Below are 27,606 nucleotides of genomic sequence, written 5' to 3' on the forward strand. Positions count from 1 at the left end.
AAAACCTAAAACCATCATATTTTTAAAGGGTACAGCTGATTTATTTTCTTTCATTTTTTTCTCCTATAAAACACAGGATATTCCTTGAATGGTTATGTTTAAATATGGAGCAGTATTAATTAGAATTAAATTGATGAGGACATTTATTTCCACTTTGTAATGCTTAATATTCTCTCCACATTATATGAGATTGTGCTGACGCTGATTATGGAAAGGGGATAAAAAGAAATATAAATGTACTGATGCCCAGGTACATTTTTTTTTCATTTTCCTAAATCTAGGTATATATGGCTCCAGAAAATCCTCTGTGCTTAAATGCCATCTATCTAAGTCTAATTTTAGTTAAACAGAGTCGCCAAATATCAAAAAGGGCTAAAGTCTGATTGCTTAACTTCGGTTTAAGTGAATAATATTCACCAGATCATAATTTGATTCCGAGTTATTGTTACATTCCAACATGGGAGATTACCTACAGAATACTGGCAAACTTGTGGAATGACCTCCTTGGTTCTCTTGATTCATTTTCTAGATTCACTACATTGCTGCTGTAACTATATTAACTCAAAAATCTATTATAAATCTAAAACATGTCATGGCTTTTTGTACTCTACACCCTTTTTTTTCCTTTTTATATTAAAGAGGAGACCTGGGGCAATATAAAACAATTATGCCTCTACTCAAAGAGAATATGCATTTTCAAATTTGTTCTTTTTTTTTTTTATAATTTATTTTTTTTTTAAGATTTTATTTATTTATTTGACAGAGAGAAATCACAAGTAGATGGAGAGGCAGGCAGAGAGAGAGAGAGAGGGAAGCAGGCTCTCTGCTGAGCAGGGAGCCCGATGTGGGACCCGATCCCAGGACTCTGAGATCATGACCTGAGCCAAAGGCAGCGGCTTAACCCACTGAGCCACCCAGGCGCCCCAAATTTGTTCTTTTTTTAATGCCATAAACATGAACAATGTACACTTATTTTTCCTGGGGTGGGGAAAACAATTTCAGAAAAGTTAACCTTTAATAGTTTATAAAGGGGAGACAATCACTTATTTAATGCTTTTAAGTATGGTAAAGCTGAGATGATTTAATTATACCATTTATGTTAATGAGACCATTCTCTGATCACTAATTATAATCTGGTTACAAAAATAGTACTATGATGTACTTTGCAATTGTAGTATTTATCCATTCTGTTAGGTAATTAGCATTAAGAAGAACAACATATTGGAACACAGCAATTTAAGGTGACAGAAACTGCTGGAATAGTATCACATATAGTCCTTTGGAGATTTCTCGTAGTACTTTTAATGTAAATTTTGATGGGCTATTAGTTTTCATTAATGGTAGTTTGAGTACTTAGAGAAGACAACTATGTGCTATACTTAGTGTTGGGCAAACTGCCTGGATATATTTCATATATTACTGTTACTTTAATGAATAGTGTTATGGCAATTAGAAGACTGATGGCTTAGAAAATTTAGGTGGATATATTTGAAGTTCTCTGCACTAAGTGACATTGCTTGGTGTACACTAAAAAGTATCTTAACTCTTTTTGAAAAGTATGATTTGAAAGGAGAATTACTTTAACTATACAGCATGGTTATAGTGCATTTAAGATAAACTGGTTTCTAGATATCAAATTACAGATAGAGATGCAGTCTACGTCTATCAGTTAAATCACTGGATCTTTTGCTGAAAAGTAGATATACACCCAATTTTTAAGTAAATGGAATATCTTTTGTAACTTTTTAAGTGATATGTTGTTTGTTCAGTTTTTAACTACTTGTATTTTTAAGTAGAACATACTTCTATAATTCAAGTTTAAACACAACAATAATTATATAAATATATAATATAAGCGCACTGATGATAATTTGTATATCTAAGAGAATTAACATTTTTTTCAATCCTTGCAATAGCAACTGGGGTTATTTTTCTGAACTGTTTTAAAGACTCTTAATTAAAAGAACCATTTTCAAGCATTATATTCTCTCTTCCATGAATGCTTTCTACTGAGTAATCTTTTATAAATACACAATCTGGTGTCTAGAGATCATTCGTTCAAAAAAAAAAGTCAATCTGTTTTTTTTTTAATAGATTAATATTCTTTCTAAATCCAAATAATTTTAACTGGCATAATACAACTGCATAAACATATAAATCATTAAAGCTTTTAATTTTAAAACAACTGAAATTAAAGCCACAAACTAAGAGTTCTTCAAAGTTAAGTGTTCTAAATAACTATAATTATTTTCTTCATATGATCGATTTCATGTTTTTTAAATTTCTATAAACATTAACCATAACAGCTTGAAATAAGCATATTTCCTAGAAATTTCTCTTCTTTCTTATTAAAATACATAATTATTAATAGTAACATTGTATATGGTAAATTGGAAATAAAACGGAACACATGGGGCAGAACTAATTCCATCATTATTAAGAATTTCATAAACACGAAAGCTAAAATCTTTAGTGAAGTAATGTTATTGTACATTACTACTTCCAGCTCATAATATAAGTTAACTGTTTATTCTATTTTGGTATACTACTGGCAGCACATAAATTATCAAGTGTTTTTTAAGCAGAGTAAAACTTTCATGGAGGGGGGAAAATAAATGCCTGTAGCATTAAAAAATAGAATCTCCATCTAAAAGTAACAGTTGCTCAAAAATATGATCAAATAGTCAATTCCCACTTCCTGCTCTTTCTTCCTTACATGTTCTTACCCCACATACTGGAATGACTCACTCCCTCATTCTCTTCAGATTTTTGCACAACTGTCATTTTCCAGTGAAAATTGCCATGACCTTACTACTTAAAACTGTAATTTTTCTGGCTCTTTTCTCTCAACTCAACTCTGTACTCCCTATTCTTTTGCCTTGGTTGAATTTTCTCCATTAGTACCCTTTATCACCTGACAAACTTTATTACATTTGTGTATTTGCTTATACATTGTTTTCTCCCACTGGGGAGATCAGCCCCATGATGATGGATTTGTTACCTGCTGTAAGCTCTGTTGTATTCCTAACACCTAAATTAGTGCCTGGATCTTTATAGTCACTTGCTAATTGTTTGATTGACTAAACAAATTGAAATTAGGACAAATAAATTGCTATCTGCATTATAACATATGATATATAAGACTAAGATACATATAATCATAAAAAACACAAATCCAGACTCTTTTTCATTGAGTTACGTTTAAAAGAAAGAAAACAGAAGGCAACCTCAGCCTACTGGCATTTTGATTCAAATAGTTCCTTGTTAGGGAAGACTACACTGGGCCTTTTAAGGTGTATACCAGTATCCTTGTTTTAGACCCACTAGAATGAGGGCATGAACCTCTCTACCCTACAGCTCTGAAATGTCTTTAGGGGCACCTGGGTGGGTGGCTCAGTGGGTTAAGACTGCCTTCGACTCAGGTCATGATCCCAGGGTCCTAGGATCCAGCCCCGCATCCCGGCTCTCTGCTCAGCAGGGAGCCTGCTTCCCCCCTCTCTCTCTGCCTGCCTCTCTGCCTACTTGTGATCTCTGTCTGTCAAATAAATAAATAAATAAAATCTTAAAAAAAATGTCTTTAGAATGGACAAAACTGCCTTGGGTTGATAATAACTTGGGTAGTGAAAAGAGTTCTAATTTTGGAGTTAGAATTATGTGCGAGACCCAGGTTTGACCTTGGACAATCCACATTGTTTGCGGCAGTAACACTGCAGTTGCAGTACTTATTTTTTTTAATAGTTACTGTGTCTATTAGCAATAATACGTGTACATTTAGAGAGTAGATGCTCTGTAAATAATAATTATTGAGATAAACAGGGCAGCATAATGGATAAAATATGATTTTGAAAATACATCTAAATTTGTGTATTTAACTAAAGAAATGCAAACATGCAATAAAAATTGGAGCAGTCTCTATAGACTTTTTGAACCTAGCTATTTTTCATTAAAAATATATATTGGCTAATATTCAAACCAAAATATAGATTTACCTCATATTTAATAGCTGCATTATATTTCACTGCACAAATATTTCATGATTCACTTGTCTATTCATTTATAATAGATATACAGATTTTTTTCCCTTGGCTTTCCTAATCACAAGTACAACTTCCAAGTATGTTCTTGCATACAACTCAGTGTACATACATCTTGGTATAACTATGTCTAGAAGAAATTCCTAGAAGAAACACAGGCTTTAAAGTCTAAGGATCATGACTAGAAAGCTTGCTACACTATTCATTAACTGTGTAACCCTGAGTGATTAATTTAGGCTGGCTGAGCCTCTGCTGGGACCTCTGGGATAAGCAGTGTTAATGATACCTGTCTCAGGAGATTGCTGTGAGAATTACATGAGGTAAGATTTGTAACCTAAATACTAGAATGATTTATTTATTTAGACTGTCAATTATTATTATTAAAGAGGATAATGCTGTTAGGCTCAGCAGTGAGAGGCTAACCTTAAGAGCCTAAGCCATTCCAAACATTGCAGTTTTTGTTTCGTTTTGGAAGTCTTTTATTTGTGCTTGTTTATGAGTATTTTATTTTCTTCTTCCATTAAGCTGTTTAGTTTTTTGAGAACAAACACAATCCAATTTAACCCTTCTTTTTTTGCATTTCTATATGCATATGCATATACAATAAGTGCCTGAAATAATTGACTATATTTTACACATTTATCTTATTACTCATTTTTCCCTTTCCAATTTAAATCATTATATTATAAAAATATTTTCTCTCGAAGTTTATTTCAGGACATATTTAAATTCTACATTAGAATTATGGTTGTGACCAGTCTGCATAAACATGCATGCTTTGAAAATACATTTTGATTGCTGTGGCAGAGGTTTTTGCATGTAGATGGTCATTGTTTTATTTATTCATACATTCTATTACTACTTATTGAAATGTACTCAGTGTAAAGCATCTTTCTGTGTGCCATGAATGATGCATATATGAATAAAATGTCCCAAATTATGGAGAAGTGAGACAGATTCACATTAGAAAAGACAAAAAATATTCCTCTGCATTAGGAAAATACAAAGGGGTCATGTGGAGAGAAAAACCTCAAATTACATTGAGGTAAAGTTGAAGTAGGCATGGAAGGGTGGCATTTCACCCATGATGGTAGGTAATAAATATGGAAAGTAGTCAAGGAACAAGAAATAGCAAGACAAATATAAATAAGCAGGGTATAATCAGATACAGGGAAAGTTTGCCCGGATGTATCATACCTGACTGACAGGAAAACAGGGGTAGAGGTGGATCACATGAAAAATCAAGTTATGGCTAGGAATGTTCTTCCTGGTAATAAAAATAGAGCGTAACTTGAATCAAGATCTCAGGTGAGTCCCAGAAGAGTGAATGTTCACAAATCCCATTGACCGTAAATTTCTTTTTTTGTAAGGTGGGACCAACACTGCTTTGGGTTTTAACATGTCTTATTGACTCTAGCTTATTTTATCCATAAAGTGACACTAATAATTACCTGACAAACAACTTTTGGTAGATGAAAAGGAGTTAAGTTGTGAGTGCTTTTCAGCCCCTGAAATGTTATAGCTGAGTAGGGGTGCCACAGCTGGTCTGTGTAAAGACCTATTTTATATTTTCATACTTTAGCGAGAGGCTTTCATTGAGGTTAAACAAAAACCTTGTTTTTAACCCTTAAACTGTCCCTGCTCCCCTTCCCACAGGAAATTCACTTAAAAAGAAGTCCCAGAAACCAGCTTCAGGTAACAAAGCCCAGATACAAGGGTGGGTCAGGCCAGGTGGAGACATGGACCAGTGGGGGGTTGCATACTGTCTCCCTAGCTACCAAAGAGTATGGGCCCCCGCCCTTTGGGAGCCTTTTTGGCGCCAATCCTAATCAAGGTGTAATAGGCTGGTTCAAATGTCTACTAGGGTAAATTGTAACTCAGTTGGTCACCTAGCATCACTGTAGAGTTTCCTGTGTGTGTTACAATCTCATTGGCCACCTGTGCGTGGCCAGGCCCGACCGCATGGCCTTTGCCCTTAAAAGCGAGTCTGTGAAACAGAGAAGGGTCGCCCTCTCTTGTAAAAGGTGCGTCCCCGAACGTTCGGTTAGATTCTTGATGCTTGGCGCAAAATAAAGCTTTGTTTGACCCTCGCTTTGTATCAGTCTCGCTCCTTTAATCACGGACCCATTATTGGGGCATAACAGTCTGAACACAGCAGGTCCCGAAAGTTTGGAGACTGGCGATTCAGAGAGTGAAAAAAAGGTTAAAGGGTCATCCAGTAGCCCAAACAAAAAGTTGTTAAGAATCTAGCTAGACTGTGAAGAAAAATCAACAGGCCAAACAAGTAAACAACAAAACAAATAAAGGGGCAGAGCTATCAATGATGTCCAAGATACAGAGAAAAAGATAGAGCATTAAAAGAAAGAAGAAAAGGAAGGAAAGCAAGGGAAACTTTTCACAAGAAGAACGGACTTTATTGAAACTAAGTTTCAGCCTTTTCACAAGCAAAGGCAGAGGAATACTTAGCAAGCTTTGATTTAAAAACAAAAAGAAAAACAAAACCCTGCATCCAACAACATGTAGACTTGCATTGTACAAAATAGGAAATGACTTCTTAAGGTAGATTATTCAAGTTAAGAATTGTAAGTTATTAGAGCCGTCGCCTTGTCATAAGACCGAGTATCCATCTAGACTAAATTTTATTTTCAATCTGTGAGTGTTCAATCTAAGGACTGTAGACAGATAAAACATACCATACTCACAGTCTGTCACTTGCCATCATTTACAATATCCCATAGATGCCATGACAACCTGCCATAATAATTTATTACAGGAAGTAAGGTAGGAAAAAAAAGACTTTTGGTGATTTCTGAATGCCAGTTTTACTGGGTTGTTGTATAGTTGTTTTTTTTTTTTTTTTTCACATTCCTATCATTATCTATAAGGTATATTATCTTTCTGAGGAAATCTATAGCAAGTATGAAAACTGAGTGCTAGATATGCTTTATTTTATAAATCCTAATATTAGTCATTACACCAAGTAATATTTTGCTGAAAATAATATATATAAAAATATATATACACACACACGTTTGTGTGTGTGTGTGTGTGTGTGTGTGTTTGAGAAATCAGTCAAGAAACCATGTTAGTGTAGGCCAAGACTAATTTTTTATCATTAGCTTAGAATTTCTTTCAGTCCACAGAGAAACAGACAATTATAACTGTTTGGTTGTAGAAATTCTCCTGGGAATATTGGAAACATCTAATCTCCAACAATATTAACACTGTATTCATTCTTAAGTGAAAACATATGCCCTTCTCTGATACTCAGATGGTTCTGGAAGAATTTTAATGTGTCAGCCTTGGCTTCCCCATGACAAACTACCCATATGCTAGGACTCTCCATAGCAGCTATAATGATGACCTCAGTTCTGTGAAATGAGCCTATGAAAAGTATAATCAAATGTCCGTAGGAATTCTATTTATTATAACCTTCCAAGGGTTCCCTAAAGAGCAAATGATTCATTTATTTTGTTAGCAATGACTTAACACAAATGGGTGCATAACCAAATCAAGAGAACTGAAAAGCCAACTTTCTATTCATTAAAGGGCAGAGTTTGTTTTTGATAGGAGACTGAAAATGCACATGAAACATGCCTTTTCTCCTTTATTGATCCTAACAGTAGCCAAAATTCAATATCCTTCTAATATTTACATATTAAACCTATTCTGGCAAATTGCTACTTGAAACAGATCAATAGTATAATATATTTAAACTGTGATTGAGAAATCAGTTGAGTTTAAGTATTCATAGAAAATGCATAATTAAAGATTTTTTTTTTTTTTTTGCCTTTACCTGTGAGTCAATCTTTCTTTTATTTTAAAGAGACGTTAGCCAAGTTTTGCAAGTGATTCTAAGATTAGATGGATATTGGAGATAGCTACTTAGATATATATAAAAAGTGCAAACCTATTCTAAGACAAGTAATCTATGCAATTCTATGTTGTAAACATCCACTGAATTATCAACTAAAAGTCAAAACAGACTAACTTTGCCTAACAACTAGAATAGATGCATATGAATTCTGATTAGCATAATTTCATAAGTGAACATTATTTTTATTCACAATTCTTGCTGTCTCTCTACTTAGTCATTTTGTATATAAGTAAGACTACTTATCCATTTTGTATATAAACATTGACATTGTAGAGGCCCAGAGAAGGCTGACCCAAGATGGGCCACACTGGCATTAAGACTATTCTGAGCTGTAAGAAATCAAACCCCAGCTAATGCAGGAAAAGCTCTTTGCCTCCTACACAACTGTGTAAATTTACATTGGAAAGGAGACCCTGTAACAGGAAGAGAATGATTAACAGAGACACCCCTTTACCTAAAAAACTTATCTGCAGTACAGAGCAACCTGGTTTTTCTAAACATCTCTTTTCTCTTCTTATTAATGAGCTTTCTCCACTTTGTGTCACCCTGAGGGCCCTATCCTTCTCTTCAGCTCATGTAAGTTCCATCTGGACGTATTCTCTTTGGAATTTCATGTGTGTAGATTCCTCATGATGAGGGAAGAGAAGGCAAGCTGGAGACAAAGCAGAAGCTGACACCCTGCAAACCCTCCCTTTCACTATGGGATATATGTGAAATTTCTGAGGCATTTCTGGCTTCCCTACAGGAAGAAGAAATAGTGCACTTGTAGAGATCACAATCCTGCAAGACCTGAACTCCCTTGGTTTACAAATGTTCTAGTGATTTACAAGGAAGAAGCTTTCTTATCAATAGTCTGACTTCCAAAGACCCATAACTCAGTTCCTGAAGCCCTAACATCATCCTCCCCTCCATAAAATGGAGGGAGGTTGAGGCAGAAGTTAAAGTGAATAAAGCTGAATTTCTTCTAAACCTAAAGCTCATTGACAAGGATTTGTAATAGGAGGAGTATAACATTCCTCCAAGGAACTCCCAGCTGTCTTCATGTTAGTGTCTCATTAGAGGGCAAAACAGCTTTGGCTTGACAATAACCAGGCCTCCAGTATCCTGAGAGTCTTCATTACATATAACAGTCCTTCTGAACATCCTCTTTGTCTTCACCTGCCCAACTCCTGAGTATATAATCAGCCACTCCTTGGGACTACAGTGCCGCAGCTCTTTCTGCCCATGGGTCCTGTCCCTGTACTTTAATAAACCACCATTTTGTACCAAAGAAGTCTCAAAAATTCTTTCTTGGTTGTCAGCTCCTGACTCTACCCCACTGAACCTCACCTATATTCCTAAACTTCATTACTCATATGTACAACTATTAAATTTGATTTTTTTTCTTGTTAATCTGTGTCATGTCAATTTGATTCTAAATCCAGCTAGAACAACCACAGAGCAGAGGAAGGTCTTTCCCTCAGACAACGTTCAAGAACATGTCATGTTAACTTTGGGATTCTTATCTGTAAATACCATCACCAAGACAACTTCCAAAAGTCATATAGCACCAGAAAACAAAACAAAAGTTAGATGTGCACTTGAATCTCAACGATACTAACTGCATATTCAATGGCTTAGCAAAGAACAATGAGTAAATAGCTCATAGGATAGGAATAAGGGGTGAAATTTTAAATTCAAGCATATACCCCTTGTAGTGCCCTGAACTCAAATTCTTACCCTAGAAAAGCTTGACAAATTACTACATGACACATTTTAATGGACTATATGAAGATCAGCCTGTGATTCAAGAAGATGCTGACTATTAAATCCAGAAGCGCCAAGAATTTTTATGTAGACACACAGATTTCTTTAAGTTTGCTTAAGTAATTCCCATACCTCCACTTCTATTTTAAATATATGGTTCATTTGTCCCAGATCCTCCCTGCTCCACCCCCCAAAAATACAAAATACAGATAAGTCACTATCCTACTATTTCCTGAATTCCATCTTAATTTTCTTCAAATACCAATAAGTCTGTATCAGCCAGTTCATTTGTTTAATTTGTGTCTTTCCTCTCAGGACCATGAATTGATTTTTCTAACTCTCTCTTCAATGTGAACACAATATATATACTCTCCTCTCAAGCTACAGATGCTGACAGTGAAAAGAAATAGTTTGTTAAAAATAATCCATAAATAACCCACAAATCCTAATTTTAGTCAATAGTTTCAACCTCTTCCTCCTTTCCGCAAAGACACCTAAAATTGAATGGCAACTTGATTAAGTTAACCTCACTGTCTCCTGCAGGCATTAATGATCAGGAAAATGCCAAAAGTTATGAGGAAAGCTGAACAAAAACAAACAAAAAAATGTTCTGTATCTAGGTAATCAATACTCAAATATGACATAGCTGACTGTATCCTATTTTATAGCCCAAATAACCTAAAAATCATGTAAGAAAGCATTCTAGAATATCAGTATTTCATGAAACTGAAGTATATTTATAAAAGAAAATTCCCATAAAAAGCAGTTATATACTGAGAAAAATATCGAAGACAAATTAGTAGATAATTTTAGAGTTACAAGCTATTGCATTTGAAAGCAGAAACTGTTGTTTGTGCTGGCTCTGATAGTTTAAGAAAGACAATTGACAAGGTCACTTTTTTTTTTTTTAAATGAGGAAGAATTTGATATTAAAAGTTATAGGCTAGTTTAAGTTGAACTGAAATAAGATTAATACGCCATATTCATAGTTTCTTCATCTCTATATACCTCAGGCAGAATACAAAGTTTGGTCACACAGGACCACAAAAGCCTGGTGGAAAAGCATTACATCCTGTCCTGTAGGAGAGAGACCACTTCTTTTCTGTAAATTATGCCAGCTTTACTAGGGGATTGATTGATTGATTGACTGACTGACTGATTGACTTTTACCTAGTCTTCTCTACTGGTATAGCTAGGCATTAGCAGCCTTAATCCCATCCTCTTCTCACAATAATTCAAAGTCAACAGTATACATGATGATGATCAAACCAGAGGTGAGAACTAACTGCTGTTCTTTGGGCTGAATCAAGTATGTCCATCCATAGGTTTGTGATGGTGGTTTTTGTTAGTTTGCTTGGTTTATATCATGCTAATTTTCAGGGTAATCCTGTAGAGTACATTAGCTTGCATTTTTTTTTTAAATATGATTCCTTGCTAATATTTAAAACTTGAGAGGTTTTTTTTTGTGTGTGTGTGTTTTGTTTTGTTTTAACCGGATTTCCTGCCTCTCTTGCAAAATGAAAGCTATGGCACAACTGTTTAACATTCTTTATGGTAAAAATAAGTAGACCTGAGAGATGAGGCATTAGCTTTCTCCAGTTTTATCATACTTTCTGCCATTCCCATATGAGTCTGGATATTGAAGCCTAGGCTTAGTTTCTACCAACCATGATACTGGACTGTCTGGGTTTTATTACACCTGACACACTTTACTCATCACAATTTTTCTGATTCTATTAAATAAGGATTTGATTTGTAATTGTATATAAAAGAATGAGTTCTGTAGATGGAATGACATATAAATTATTTATCTTTTTGCTGTCTTAACAAATAGCCTTGAAACTCAGTTTCTTAAAACAATAAACATCTGTTGTGTCTCACAGTTTCTGTGGGTTGGGGGTTTGGGAGCAGGTATATTGGTGGTTCTGGTTTGACCTCTCTCTTAGGGTTGCTATAATGCATTGGCTTGGACTATAGTCATCTGAATCTTAACTGAGATGGGGGTTCTACTTTCAAGATGACTGACTCATATGGCTACTGGCCAAAGGTCCCAGTTCCTTGCTGTGTGGACATGACATGTGAACTGGCTTTGCCCTGAGTCAGCCATCCAAGAAATAGAGACAAGAGAAAGGCTCATGCCTTTTACGACCTTACCTCCAAAGTCACACACCATCCCATTTGTCTTATTTTATTCATGAGAAACGAGTCACTAAGTCTAGGCCACACTCAAGGGGACAGAAGTTTAGCACTAATTCTTGCAAGAAGTATCAAAGTGTGAAAGTTTGGATTTAGAAATCTTGATCTTGGGGTCTTAGACTTGGCTAAATCATCAATTCATTGCTTTATTAACCTTCTACTTTACCTAATCTTAATATTTCAAAGTTCCTTTCAGTTTCTTTTGTATATTTTACTCTAAATAATACTGGCAACTCTAAATAGTTAGAATTTATCATCTTTGAGGTTTGAAAAATATGGTAAGAACTGTCTAAATAGAATTTTCATTCAATTTTAGGAAAACTACTTCTAAATTTTAGTGAAACACAGACTTTCAGTTAGTTATAATTGCTCGGGTAGTATGTCTGAGGAGGTGGTGTACACTGGTATGTAACTGATAATGTCATAGCCCAATTATTTCCTTGCTTTCTAGATGTGTAATTTCAGTATTACTGTAGGTAAGTAGCTCCTCAACATTTGTAGCTATAATCATTTGTAATCCCTTGGATAGGAAGCTGTAAAGTTCTCCTGTTTTACTCTTATATTGCCCTTTTTATATGACTATAATACTTAGCCTCAGCAGGAAACAGGTCATTGTCCTTTATTCCAACCCCAAAGAAAAAGAGGAGAGAGGTTCTCAAAGAAGGGGGGATCTGAGCCACAGAGCAAGTTCAGAGCCAAGGTAGAGAACTTTGTAAAACAAGGTTGTTCTGCAGCATCTCTAAGGTACTGTCCTTTAAGCTTCAAACCTTCAAACTCAAAATATATTTTGATATGTCCACTGAATGAATTGTTGAAAACAGAGACATTAATAGGTTTTATTATATTTATTTTTTATCTCTCGGGTTTGATCAAATTATGGTGACAGGGAGGGGTATACATACATGACCATTCACTTGTTAAAACAATCTCAGTGTATGCAAAGTTGGGCTCCCTATGTGGTGCTGATGTCCTATCAACTTCACAGTGCTGCTACAATATTGGCATTAGGACCTCCCCCAAACTCTCACTCTTGGATTTTATCAGGGAAGAAAACTAACGGATTTTATTTTATTTTGCTGTAAGGGACTACTGCTCTATTTCCGAGACTTTGTTTCCAGCACTGAGTTCTGTAAGTTTAGTATTCATTTTCTACTAACAGCAGGGTGGGTAGCAACCACATTAGCAGAAATAAACCTTTAGAAAGCTTTCCATTATTGTATGAGGAAATGATTTTTATAGTATACATATATACATACATGTTGTAAAATATTTTAACATTTTTTCCTCTAATTTATTGTGATCCTTGGCTGTATTATTTGCTAGTTTAGGTTGATTTCATAAGGTATGTTTGAATTCAAATTTTGAAAACATAATGTGGGTGGTGATTTGGGGACTGTTGCAGAATTTAAACTCTGCTATTTTTACTCAGATGATTTAAAATATGTACAAGTATACATAAAACAAAATTTTCTTGTTAATTTGCCAAAGCTGAGTAATATAAAATAATCTTATTTTACTTATTGCCTTATAAGAATATTATAAATAAATGTATGCTTTAAAATAACCTACTTGTCAGATACAATCCTTGTGTGCATGCATGTGTGTGTGTAATTTCTGAAAAGTATAACATTCTTCAAACAATATAGGAATTGTCCAAAGTCTAGAAAGACACCTGGGACGTTATTAAAAATAAGATTTTTTTTACAAGTTTAAATTCCTCCTCTGGAGAAAAACTTTTAAAAAATAACACTAATTCCAAGAATAACTAGAAAAAGAATGGTGAAAATGATAACAGAAAGACAGCCATTTAGGAATAAAACTACAGCAAAACAAAGCTACTTAATGTCTGATGCCACACTATGTCAGATATCTGCAAATGCCCAAAGCGGTAAATTTCCAGAGTGCTTTAAAGATCAAATTAAGTGACGCCAGACTTTACCTTTGATATTTGTAAAAAATTACATTTTCACAAGTGTATTCCCATGCATTTCCATGTGATTCTCATAACTTTATTAAAGCAAATATATTTACTAACTGTATTTCTCAACTATTGAAACTGAAATATTCTTTGTGATTGACGATGGGCTGAAACAATCTTTTTTTCTCTCTTTCTGTCTCACAGAAAGGTATGTTCCATTTTGTTCTGTTTGAGAACATTGTCCATGTTTATATTTGTACTTCAGAGATAAGTACACTCTCTGTACTTAGAAGATTCTAAATACATGTTGAACTGAACTGAATTTTAATTTTTTCTCATATCCCAGACTCATTCTGTTTTAAATAATAATTTGTAGTATCTAAAATGGATTCACTTTTATTCAGATATTTGAAATCTAATTGAAATAAAAGGTGATTAAAGCACATTTTTAGTAGAGAATAAATTTTCCTGTCTTCCTCAGTTAACAACTATTTACTTTTAAACTTTGTATATTAATCAATAGTCATTTGTTAAAACAAAACCAAAAATAAAATTAACATTCAATTTGGGAAATGATAAAGATTGTAGAATATTGATTTAAGAGACTTAATTTATTACCTATATAAACATTTAGAAATACATTCACACTGACTTTTCATAAACAGTACATATAGTTATATATATAGTGTATATATATATGTAATTATGTATATAGTATACACACACACACACACACACACACACGCTATCCAGAATACCTCATATTTAAAGTTGGAACTATGAAATCAGTTTTCTGACTTTCTATAACCAGACATACTACTGAGGTTCTCTGTGGAAGATCTAATCCCAATACTGCTGACCTACGATGAAGGTCAGTTTATAGCCAGCCATTCATTAAGTAAAGGCACAACCATCCTCACCAAAAACCACTTATTTATGGTATTCTTATATCTTTTCTAAAGCTCAAACTACTTTGTATTAAAATTCATATTTCAAAAATCATCTTCTAATATTAATACAGTAGAAGTTGACTATTTGTTCTATGAAAATTCATACTTCCCTGTTAGCTTCCTAATTGTCTTTTTCATCTAACATCTTTTTTTTTCCCCAAAGACTGAACCAAAAAGAAAGGAAATAAGACTCAAAACAGTAAGACTAATCATCCTTAAAAATAAGAAAGAACTATTTGTGGGAGAATAATTTTATTCTTTGGTCAATGGACCCTGTGGCCTTGATTTTTGAATTATCTGTGTGAATCAAGCTATCCTTTTTAAGCAGAGATAAGTCACATTTGACCTTATTGTGACAAAGACACAAGGCCCTTATATTGCAGTAGAACAAAGAAAAAAATCGTAAAATAATACAAGTCACGGCCAAGAATCAATAATGGTAAAGTTTGTATTGTAAACAGCATGAAGTCCCTGATCTGGATAATCTTACAAGTCTGTTTGCTAAGGTTAAAAAAGAAAAAAAAAAAAAAAAACTCACATAGAGATGTATAATTTGAATGTGCTTCTGGTGTTAATGGAGCAGTAACTTTTCTAAGCTTTAACAGGTCATAATTAATCAACCCCAATCAATACACAGCATCCTAGCTATAGAACCATTACACTTACCCATGATGGTTAGGGCTGTAGCTTTTGTTAATTCTTCTTTCATTGACTCTATTACTTCTAAATTACCACCATCCAGGTTGCATCTATTTATGGTTCCATTTCCCGAACTGATCCAATAAAGCTTGTTTTCCACATAGTCTATCGATAGACCTGTAATTAAATTATACAACTTAAACATAACAGTAGCCACTTAAATAGTTAATGTTCAACTACTACTATATTTGAGGGGGAAAAATAAGTTGCAGGCTTAGGTTCTTGCCTTTAAAAACAAGATCTGGCTAATAGGGAAAAATACTGTTATAACTATTTTTGGAACAATATACTTTTATAGACACTTAAGCGTTACCTCTGTTGATTATCACAACAATCTATGACCCTGAGAGCAATGACTGTCTCATTTCATCAGTAAGGAAGATAATGCCTAGAATTGTTAAGAAATCTGTGAGTCCATAGCTAGCAAGTGGACCAAGTTTAACAAAGTTTAACAAAGTTTTGATTTCCAAATTAACTGCCTGCCCTTCTCATTACACTGCTTTGCCTCAGAAAATTTTAATACATAATACTCTTTTGGGAAACTAATATCATTGATGAAATTTTTAATTCCGCCCTACTTTCAGTAACACTCACTTTAGGCAGTTTGGCTATAGATTCACTTGTTGATTTCACTGATTTTCAATTAAATATAAAAGTAGAATTTCAAAAAACTGTAATGTCACTGAAGCATGGAATTGAGCTGGGCTTATTTAGAATCTGACGTGGGGCGATAAACCAACCATCTAGTAAGGGAAACAAGCCAAAGGCTTAGGATCATTATCGCCACATCACAGCATATCACTGTGGATTAGCTTTATTGCATTTTATGGATAATTTCATATGTTATAGTGGTATTCGTATTTTTCAAGGTCTCAGGATATGTATATTTTGATTGCTGAGGATTCTTGGAACACATCTACTTAATTACTGGCATGCTCAGTAGGCTCAGGGTTCATGTAACAATAACTATGATTCCATGTTGAACTTCTATAGCTCACAGTTACTTGTGGAAAAGCACATGTGGACATATATTCAGGCATATGGTACAATAAATTGGTTCTGGAGTCTTCCTCAGAGAATGAAGGAAGGAAAACACACACACACACACACACAGAAAAAATCCCTTCCCTATTTAAAAAAAGAAACAAACAAAAAACTAAGACAAATTAAAAAAAAAAAAATGAAAGAAGGAAGGAGATACTTGAAGAGAATCACATGAGCTCCAGTACATTGATAAACAGTTAAATATAGTCCAAATAGTTCCAGATAAAGATAGCCCCAATCCAGGGAGTTGATTTATCAGATCAGTTTTAATCAAGTAGAAGTAATACTATAAGTCTATGTAATATATCAGCTATTTATTGATTTATTAGTATGTTTTACTAATAGAAGTCTGAAAGGTACAGAATAAACCTAATAAATATAAAATTAGACATTTCAGGGATAAAGTTTTCAGATTTTCTTTTTATGACTACTGTGGGAGATAGGCTTTAAATACTTAAGAAAATAATCAAAAACTATCACATTCATATTCTTTGGTGTAGTATTTTCAGGTGGAAGGTCATTCATCATTCAATTTTTTATCAGAGAAAGTTCAGTTACTTTGTTGATATTTCCTGAGTCACCTCCATGCATTTTTTTTTCTAATAAAAATGCTGGTTTAAACAACTTATTGTTCAGATGTGGTCTATTTTCCCTTCTACTTAGTTGGCTATCTAAATCACGTAATTCTATCTTTAATCAGCAATGAAGAATATCTTACTAGAGACTTCTGTAACAAAATATACACCAAACATTTTGTAGTCAAATTTTCATTGAAAAGTGAATTAATACATTTACAAAGAATTCCTTCTAAGCAATTATCCCTCTAGATATTCCAAATTTTATCTCTCAATCAAGCCAAGCCACCAGAGAGCTATCTGCTTTTTAGATTGTTGAATTTTTGTCCCTCACTTAATCTGTTGCTGAATTGAGCTCTGGCATTGTGCCCTTGATTTAAATGAAGGAAGCTATGAAGTAGCCGTAGGGAAACCACTGTTACACTTCCCAGGATATAGTGTCTGAAATAATATATCACATAGTGACCTCTTTATACAAGGACCCATGGGAGAAATTTCTTTCAGGGCTCAGTGCCAGAAAAAGCTATAGTGGAAAATATAAAATTGTAACTGATCATATTTCTCTCTTTGCTTTGGCTGCAAAGAACCTAAAGAGTCATATTTGTGACTCATCTGCAGAAATTGTAAAGGAGTTGCATTTACACCACTAATTTCACTCCTGGCTTCAATAGACTAATCTATTATTTTTCTTCACCTTGATTTTTAAAATCAATATTCTTGTCTGGCCTTGCTTAAGGGATTAAATTTGTCTAAGTTTTCTCAACCCCCCCTTTTTTTAAGGAAAAGGTGCACTGATAGCAAATGTGCCCAACGCCAGAGTGGGCACATAACCCACAGTGTCAGAAGTTTCTTATCCACCTAACACCCTGTGATTTCTGGACTCTAACATAGCCTGTATAAAGCAGTCATTTTACAGAGCAGGGAAGTTACTGTGCTGGGGTCAGAGTTCCCCAGAGTTTACTACTCAACATTTTTGTTCATGGACTCTGAGTGCCTAAAGAAAAGAAGTAGTATGGTAGTGAGCTTTGATCTTCAAGACCAAGCACAATGCTTAGAGAAGAAAATTTATAAACACTGAATGAACGAATGAGTTATTTAATTAATTTCATTATTAAAATTGTAAGTTGTCTTCAAGGAGTTCTGTCTACTAAAGCTGAATTATCTCCACAACAGAATTTTTTAATGCACTACCTAAACCCACATGCTATGACAACAGAGAAGAAGGGCAATGATTCAATAGGTCTACTTGGCATGGATTAGGTTTTTGCATTAATATTATGATGGAATAGTGTAGGATTAATCATTTTAAAATTCACAGGAAAAAATAATTAAGTTCCTATATTAACCTACATATTCGTGTGATCAGTCACCTAGCTTGTATATCTTCTCTTCTGTTAAATGTATTAGCTTAATCTCTGAATGTTCTTGAGCATGTTTATTCCTGGGTTTATAAAACAAAATTGAAATATTTCTTTCAGATTTTATTTATTTATTTGAGAGAAAGAGAACATGAGCGGGGATGGGAGAGAGGGATAATCAGACTTCCCACTGAGCTCTCTGCTCAATGTGGGGCTCCATCCCCAAAACCCTGAGATCATGACCAGGGCCAAAGGCAGATGCTTAACTGACACAGCCACCCAAGTGCCCTGAATTGAAATATTTTTAAAATCCTATTATGAACTCAAGAAACTGGTGATAATACGTTTTAAATTCATAGATACATGCATGTTTAGAAGTACAGATTTTTAAAGTGTTTAATATAAATGTTTTCACAGCATAAGATTTTTTATTTTATTATTCTCATACACTTAGGCCTTAATAACACTGAAGAATTTATTGGTGTCCATTTACTGCAATAATTTCTGAATCAAGTCTCTGTTGCACTATTTCAAAAGATGAATCACTAAGCAGTAAACTGAGAGTGTTTTGATGCACTTGAAACTACTCAATGATTTTAGAATGCTAAATCAATAGCCATGAGAAAACATCAAATTATAAGCATGTTTATAAAAGTATCCTAAACCTATGCAAAGAAATATGATTATGTTTGTACTAAAATGTTCTCAAATGCGTGAGGGTGACTGAGATGAAAACATCTTTAAAATGACTGTTGGATCTTTCTGCAGAATATATCACTATTAATATAGACTTTTTTCTATAAGACACATTTATTTTTAATATCATCTAGATTTGGTAATCAAAAGAGGAAAATTAGATTCAATAATATAACAGGTATATCAAAGGAAGAAAAGTCATCATTTAAATTTAAAAACTTGTTTTTTTAAAAATTTTATTTATTTATTTGACAGAGAGAGATCACAAGTAGGCAGAGAGGCAGGCAGAGAGAGAGAGGAGGAAGCAGGCTCCCTGCTGAGCAGAGAGCCCGATGCGGGACTCGATCCCAGGACCCTGAGATCATGACCTGAGCTGAAGGCAGCAGCTTAACCCACTGAGCCACCCAGGCGGCCCTAAATTTAAAAACATTTATGAAAAGAAAAGTCTACCTTTTTAACCTATCTTTTCTATTTTTATAAAAATGTAGAGTGAATTCATGTGCTTTCATTCTGACCCTTTTTATTTTAACCAAAGATATCCCTTGCTGTATTATTTTAATATTTTGATTTAAATAGCCCAGTATATTTTTTAATTGGGACAATATAATTTGCCAAAATTATGTAATTGTTCTTACAATAGAAATACACTGATATACAATAGAAACTACATATTATTTTTTAGAAAAAATCAAGTCTAAATATATTTCCATATATTACTAAAAGAATTAAGTCCACTGAGTTTTAAATTTTGTTACAATTAAGATTGTGAGGTTCAGGGACTCCTGGGTGGCCCAGTAAGTTAAGCATCTGCCCTCTTCTCAGGTCCTGATCTGTGTCCTTGGACGGAAGGCTGGTTGTCTGTTTGTCTGGTCAGTGGGGAGTCTGCTTCTCCGTCTCTCTATCCCTCTGTGTGCTCTCTTTCTTAAATAAAATCTTTTAAAATTGTTTTAAAAATAAAGAAAATAAATTATACTGGGAATTTCACCTTGTGTGTCTCATTTCTTTTTTACATGACTCAAAATTAAATCAATATACTATGCAATATGGAATTAAGGCAAAATGCAAATATACAGAAAAAATAATTTTTTTTAAATTAATGTTTTCTAGAGGTGGTAATTTCCTAATACTTTTCAGACACCAAATTTCATTTCAAAATTTTCAGCCCTGCCTGTGCATTACAATTATCTGGAAAACTATTAAAAATACTGTTTTCTGTGCTTCACTCCCAGAAATTCAAACTTAATTGGTTTGAGTTGGTCCCAGGAATCAGTATTAAAAGGAAAAAAAATTCTCTTCAAGTGATTTTAGAATAAAATCATTAAGAAACTCCTTTTAAAAACTGCATATTTTTATGAACCTTCAAATTTGAATGTGCAGTAAGTTTAATGAGGCCTTTTAAATATTGCCTGGAAGTGTAATATGGGGAGATCTCTTTCGAGATAGAGGAATGCTAAAGATCTAGATGGCGAAGAAGGGGTACCATAGATAATAAAACACAGACGATTAACTTCAAAGCCTCCAGACATGTATAAAAAAATAACATTGAAATCTTCTAAATATTCTTCAGACAATAGAATACAACTCCTGCATATAGGATTGTGATAGTTATAGAAACTGACTATTGAAACTATACAGCAGGTGAAAAAATATCATAAAATTGCATCCCTCACTAAACCTGTAGAAGAATTAAAATGTTCTGGATACTCCAAAATGGAAATCTTTTCAGAGTTCACCAGAAGAGACATGGTTTCTGGGAGGCAAAACTGTTTCTGAAACATTGAATTTTTAGCTCCAAAGGAGCATGGTTGTTCCATGAGGAAGTAGAGTGTGGTTCCTTGCCCAATCACTATCACGCTATCTCAAAAAAATATCTCTTAAGAATGCTTAGATTTTGTGAGTGCAGGAATAAATATGCTGAGGAAACCTGACCGGTCTTTTTGCTTCATCCCTGCCTTCTCTCTGAGGTAAATATAAATACAAGGTACCACCTTTCAATTCAGCTTGTCTCTTCATTTCTGGGTTCACCTTCAAAAGACCAGTCAGCCTCCACCTTGCTATCCCCTCACTTCACCACTATGAAATCGTTATAATAATATACTAGTGTCTAGCACAAAGAAAGCGCTCAATAAATGCTAGCTATTTTTTAGTACTACAAGTTTTTGTATTTCCTTTTCAAGCTAAAATTCTAGTCTAGAATTTGCAACTCTTTGGTAATTCCCACAACTGATAGTTTTGAGATAACTTGATGTGAGGTATATTCAGATTGTGCATTTCATTTGTTATTACAGTATCTCTCAATTATGCAGGTACATCAAAATTAGAACTTTTTGTTCTGTGAAGCCCAATAAAAGACATGCTTCAATCTGGGAGAAAATATTTTGCAATCCACATATCAGACAATGCAACACAATTATATCTGCTTCTGGAACTGTGATAGTTGTAGAAACTGGCTACTGAAAACATACAACAAATGAACAAAAGACTAGTACCAACAAAGTACACTCAAAACACAGCAGCTAAAATAATCCAATTAAAAAAATGGGCAAAAGAAATGAATAGACATCTCAAAGAAGAAGATACACAAATGACAATTAAGCACATGAAAAAGATGTTTAACATCAAAAGAAAATGTAAATTAAAGTAACAATGACATCGCTACATACCTGTAAAAATACCTAAATAAAAGTAGTGACAAACTAAATGATGACAAGGATTTGGAGAAAAAAACGATCACTAATACGTTGTTGGTGGGAATGAAAAATGGTACAGCCCCTCTAGAAAACAGCTGGGCATTTTCTTGTAAAACTAAGCATACTATTTCCATAGGACCCAACAACTGCACTCCTGGGAATTTATTCCAGGGAAATAAAAACTTATGTTCACACAAAAACTTGCACATGAATGTTTATAGCAGCTTTACTTGTGGTAGTCAAAAATTAGAATCACCCCATCGCTTGCAAGAGGAGAATGCGTAAATAAACGGGTATTGACATATCATGGTCTCCTGCTTAGCAAGAAAAAGAAGAAAAGTACTGATAGATTCGATTTCAATGACTCTCTGAGGATATAAGCTGAGAGGAAAACAGCCATCCGTAAGGTTAACATCCTGTATGATTCCAGTTATATAACATTTTAAAAATAGAAAATATCAGAAATGGAAGACTGATGATGTGGGGAGGAAAGCGGAAAGAGCTGTAGGCAGGAAAGAGGGGGTACGGTCATAAAAGGGCAGTAGGAAGGACCACTGTGGTGTTGGAATTATTCAGTATCTTTTTTTTTTTTTAAAGATTTTATTTATTCAACAAAGAGATCACAAGTAGGCAGAGAGGCAGGTGGTGGGAGGGAAGGGGAAAGTAGGCTCCCTGCTGAGCAGAGAACCTGATGTGGGGCTTGATCCCAAGACCCTATGATCATGACCAGAGCAGAAGGCAGAGGCTTTATCCCACTGAGCCACCCAGGCACGCAGAATTATTCAGTTTGCTTTTTATTGTTTTTTGTTTGTTTGTTTTGTTTTCCCACCTAACCATAAGAACTTCATTCATTTTGGGGCACCTGGGTGGCTCAGTGGGTTAAAGACTCTGCCTTCAGCTCAGGTCATGATCTCAGGGTCCTTGGGATCAAGCCCCATATCAGGCTCTCTGCTTGGTGGGGAGCCTGCTTTCTCCTCTCCTTCTCTCTTTGCCTCTCTGCCTACTTGTGATCTCTGTCAAATAAATTAATTAATTAATCTTTTATAAAAAGAACTTCATTCATTTTATTCAGCATTTTGACTGTGGTGTTGGATATAGTAACCTACGCATGTGGTAAAATTGCATCTAAAATTAAAGATACAGATCAATACAAATAATCTGAATAATATTAATGGATTGCATGAAGGTTAGTATTTGGGCTGTAATATTTTATTGTAGTTTACATAACATTCCAATGGAGGAAAATCAGATAAAGCGTACATTAAAACTCTGTCTTATTTTTTAAAACTTCAAGTGAATCTAAAATTATCTCAATAAAGTTTTTAAATAAAAAAAGTATATTATCCAAGAAAAAGTTGAATTACATGTGTACAGATCTGAATATCCCACTCCAAAATATGCCACTTTGGTTTAAGGATTATTTTGATTTCAAAACAAATGAGAAATAGCAGACAAAAAAATAAAAGTTATTTGCCCTCCTTTTTTGCTAAAAACAGTCCTAGGCATTTAATCACTCAAGACCAGTCTAGACTCTTACCAGCCCAGGATGGCACTGAGAGGAACCTACATAATGAACCTAACTAACCCAACACTTATCTTCCATTAGTTTCTCTCAGATATTTCCCTTCCCATAGTTTGCTTCCCTTGTAAGTTTATAACCCTTTTCCTTTGTTTTGTTATTATTTTGTTTTGTCATTATTCCACATAGTTTTCTGGTTTTTGTTAAAATGCTATATAAAGCCCAATTTCTTTTCTTTTTTTTTTTTTTTTCTAGGCTGACCACTGCTTTGATTTACTGATCAGTGAACTGCATACATGTGTGTTACTTTTGTTAATAAACTGGTTTTCTGGGGTGCCTGGGTTGCTCAGTGGGTAAGCCTCTGCCTTTGGCTCAGGTCATGATCTGAGAGTCCTGGGATCAAGCCCCCCATCAGGGTCTCTACTCAGCAGGGAGCTGGCTTCCCCCTCTCTCTCTGCCTGCCTCTCTGCCTCCTTGTGATCTCTGTCTGTCAAATAAATAAAATCTTAAAACAAACAAACAAACAAACAAACAAACAAAAAACCTGTTTTTCTCTGGGTGGTTTGTCATTTGTAAATCTAATTTCCAGGTTATTAGCCAAAGAAAGGTTAAAAAAAGAAAAATGGCACGGGGGGGGGGGGCTTTTTTTTTTTTCTCCACTGCAAGTGGCTATACTACTATTATCTTAACCTGATCTAAATTCTTTCTTGAAATCATCCCTCTCCATTCACTCTACTTTAAGAAGTCACTGACAACAAATTGAGTTACAGAACTAAGGTAATTAGTTCTTTATCTCACGGAGTTAAGATTTCAGCCTCTCCCTTACCCTCCCTGGAATTAATCATTTCATCTCAGATAATTTATCCTATATTTCAAGCTTCTAATGATTGGCAAAAATTATGTGACTTGGGAAAACAACACATGCAAAACTGTAGGCAAGCTCAGACTCGGTGACAGGCTTTTCTTGAGGAGTGTTTGTTCTAAAAAATTACTTTAAAAGGTTTAATACCTATAGTTTTATAGTTCACCAAAACTATATTTTATAGCCTGGTAAGAAGTAGAACAAAATATTTTTAAAAGCCCTGGATTGTGTCATTTGAATATTTTAAAATTATACTTTCTGTCATTATAATCCTAAACATTCCCTTGTGTTAGTTTTTTTTTCCCCTAGATACACAGGGTTTTCTAGACATATCATGTTTGTGCCTTTTACGCTTATTTTTCCTTTTTACTAAGAATAAGGTAAGCACCTTCTCTTCTGTCCCTGCCTTAAAAACAAAAGTATATATTTTCCTTCCAGATCAAGTTGAAATTTCAAATATCACCAATTTGGGTACTATTCTCTATTTTTATTGCTCATACAAAATTGGTTGTCTCCTTTATTTTCACACTGTCTACTTATATTACCTTTATGGTGTCTGGGAATAGTACTCATGAATGACACTGCATCAAGTGATTAGTAACTATTTCTGTCTTTTTACTTCACTGGACTATGATCTTCTTGATAATGTATCCCAGATTTCATTTTCAGGTTTTGACACCTACTATACACTTCATAACCTTTTTTAATAATTTTTTTTAGACTTGATCACATTAAAAGAATGAGTAAACAAATGATCAGATAAAAATATAAAAATTTAAGTTGTTTTTGTGCATATTAATGTATAATTTTAATATCCATAATTCCTCTGGCCTTATTTGTAAGCTCTTTTTAACATTTTTTTTGGGAAGTGTGACTTTTATATATTGATTAAATTCCATACACAATAAAAGTGACTGTGCTGAGTAATAAGTATATTTAAATAACTGCATATATCAAGCAAGAAAATATATACAAAAATTTGTTTTAACCTTAATTTTAAAAAGTGAGGTCCTTTGGATTCTGATGATGTGATAAAAAGTGCTTATGAATGTTATCCATGAATAGAGTTCAAAATCCACATTATATAGTATATGGGTAGGAATGATTAAATAATAATTTTTTTTAAAGTTTAGTAGGTTTCAAAAAGGTGTACTTGAAGTTGAGTAAGCAAATGAATTTTGGTTGGGATTACATTGAAAATGAGGGGAAATATCTAGAAAATAAAATACATAGTACACAGGATTCTTAAGAATAAACCATGAAGGATAATGCTGATTGACAAGCCAAGTTGCTTTATATGAGGCTTAAGGGATAAAATTCATAATATGTAAACATTTTAAACATGGAAATGGCTTTAAGTAGAAAATTAAAATCCTCTGTTACGCAAACTGCTCTAAGCACTTAATGTATCCAAGACTGAGCAATAAATCTTAATTGAGAATATTTAGCTCAACAATGGATAACTGGAATGTTGATTTGTATTTAACAGAAACAAAGTTATTCAGCCTAAACTGCCTGAAGGCTCCAATTACTTAGTCTTCAGTGATACAGGGTCCTAAAATGCCAAGTTGGGTGTTTTGATAAGATTATGATGCACTTCTATTTCAAGCATGTCACACATATGGATTTAACAACAAACAAGGGAAATCCAGTGAATTACAACATAAAAACAATTTCACAAATTAGAAAGTCTAGTATATCAGTGACATTTCTGTTGAAAAGTAGCATTTAAAGATTTGGAAATAGTTAATAGTGAGATATGATTGGCATAGAGATGGAATTGCTTCTCGTGTTCCCTGGCTGCCTAGAAAAGCTGACTGTTGCATCCTAATTGGGCCTACATTTCTCAGGAGTACCCAGGTTCTGAATTTTTTTTCCTATACTTTCTACGCTTGAAAGAGTATCAGTTTTATTCCCTGATCTTAGCTTAAGGTCACGTAATTACTACATGAAATCAGCTTCTCTACATATAGCATAATGGTTATGGTTTAATATGGCTTTGGAAGCAGATAAACTTGGATTTGAATTCCACTCTACTATCCATCACAGGCAACTAACTTCTTTCAGTAAGACTCACTTTCTGTATCTATAAAAGAAGGATAAAAAACCCTTCCAGAAATGATTAGTGTGAGGTGATTAATGCAAAGCTTTTTACAAGTGCTTGACATATTCTAAGTGCTTAAAAAGTAGTCACTATAATTATGTTTTTTTTTTTCTTGCCAAAGTGAGGATGGTTCTATTGTATCACGTATCCTAGGCTAAGGATAAGCAAACACAAAGGTTGGGGGTTCATAATGAGAATTCAGGTTCCATAAAGGAGAACAGATAATGATTGCTTTGAGTTGATACTTCCCAGCCTCACCAAAGAGAATATTGTGTCTCCTCTTTAAATCTGGGAAAAATAAATTGTAATCTGATAATCAATATACCCAAAAAGAAGAGCAACTGAACAGTAGCTCCTCCTTTCCTACTCATCTAATTTTCTTAGTGGAAATGGTTTAGAGAATACGGAGGGCAAGCGGTTTAAGCCGGAGTTTGCCCAGACAGACTCACCATGAAAAAATAATTACAATAATTTCCTGCAGTGCAAAATATCAGTGCAGCTTGATAAGTAAATAACAAAGTAATAAATTTCCCTACGTATATGTATTTCATGGGTATGGCAATCATGTACGCCAAGAAAAATAGGTTTGTACTTATCTTTTACACATAGCCATGTCTACTCCAGGTACTGGAAAAGTCCATGTTAGAAATCATCTCAGGGGAAGAGTTCTAAGAAAATCTTATCAAGTGGGATTATAATGTCATTAATTCTTGGGATTATTTCCAAGATTCTTCTATATCAAATGTTTCCTTGTGAGACAACTTTCATGCTGGAAGAGAATTTTGAATGTCTCCATTTGACTTCAGACTTCCTAGTTGGGTTCTTCCTTTAGCTTGGCAGTAGGGTTAGGCCGAATTTTCAGGGCATAGCATTCCCTGATGGGAACCAAAACAACCCCCTCAGGCAATAAGGACTGCCCTGAGCCAGAAAGACCCCTTGTGAGATTGACTCCAAGATGAGGATTTGACTTTCACTGCCTACTTGCACTTTTCCACCACCTTTACCCCCACACTTTTGCCCATATTTATATAGGAAGTATTTTCAACATTCTGGGGATGACCTTTGATTGCGGGCCTCAACGAGATAAATTTGTTTCTGATTTCATCATCACTCCTTTCTCTGCCTTTGGGTTTTGTCAGTGTTGAGTGGCTCAACTTGCTCTCTTTGGGACCCCCAGAGCCAGGGGCTTTTGTACCCCTGTGTATTAGCGACAATGCTGTACTAAATAACAGTTCAATTTTATATATAAAACAAACAAAAAAAATAGGCCACTTATTTGCATTGCAGCTCTAGGCTCTCCAGAAGAGAAAAAATAAGTAAACAATAGCAAAATAATAA

The 27,606-nt window shown here is 34.2% G+C and overlaps 1 protein-coding gene across 1 annotated transcript in view; it reads right to left on the bottom strand.

The window, feature by feature from the left end:
• Window positions 1–27,606, bottom strand: part of LRP1B (LDL receptor related protein 1B) — a 1,916,825-nt gene that overhangs the window by 557,271 nt on the left and 1,331,948 nt on the right. Inside the window, exon 32 of the mRNA XM_082690181.1 lies at window positions 15,388–15,537. Coding sequence (XP_082546307.1) covers window positions 15,388–15,537 — 150 coding nt within the window. The remainder of the gene's footprint in view (window positions 1–15,387; window positions 15,538–27,606) is intronic.

The sequence above is a fragment of the Mustela nivalis genome (genome assembly GCF_964662115.1).
Source record: "Mustela nivalis genome assembly, chromosome: 11".
NCBI lineage: Eukaryota > Metazoa > Chordata > Mammalia > Carnivora > Mustelidae > Mustela > Mustela nivalis.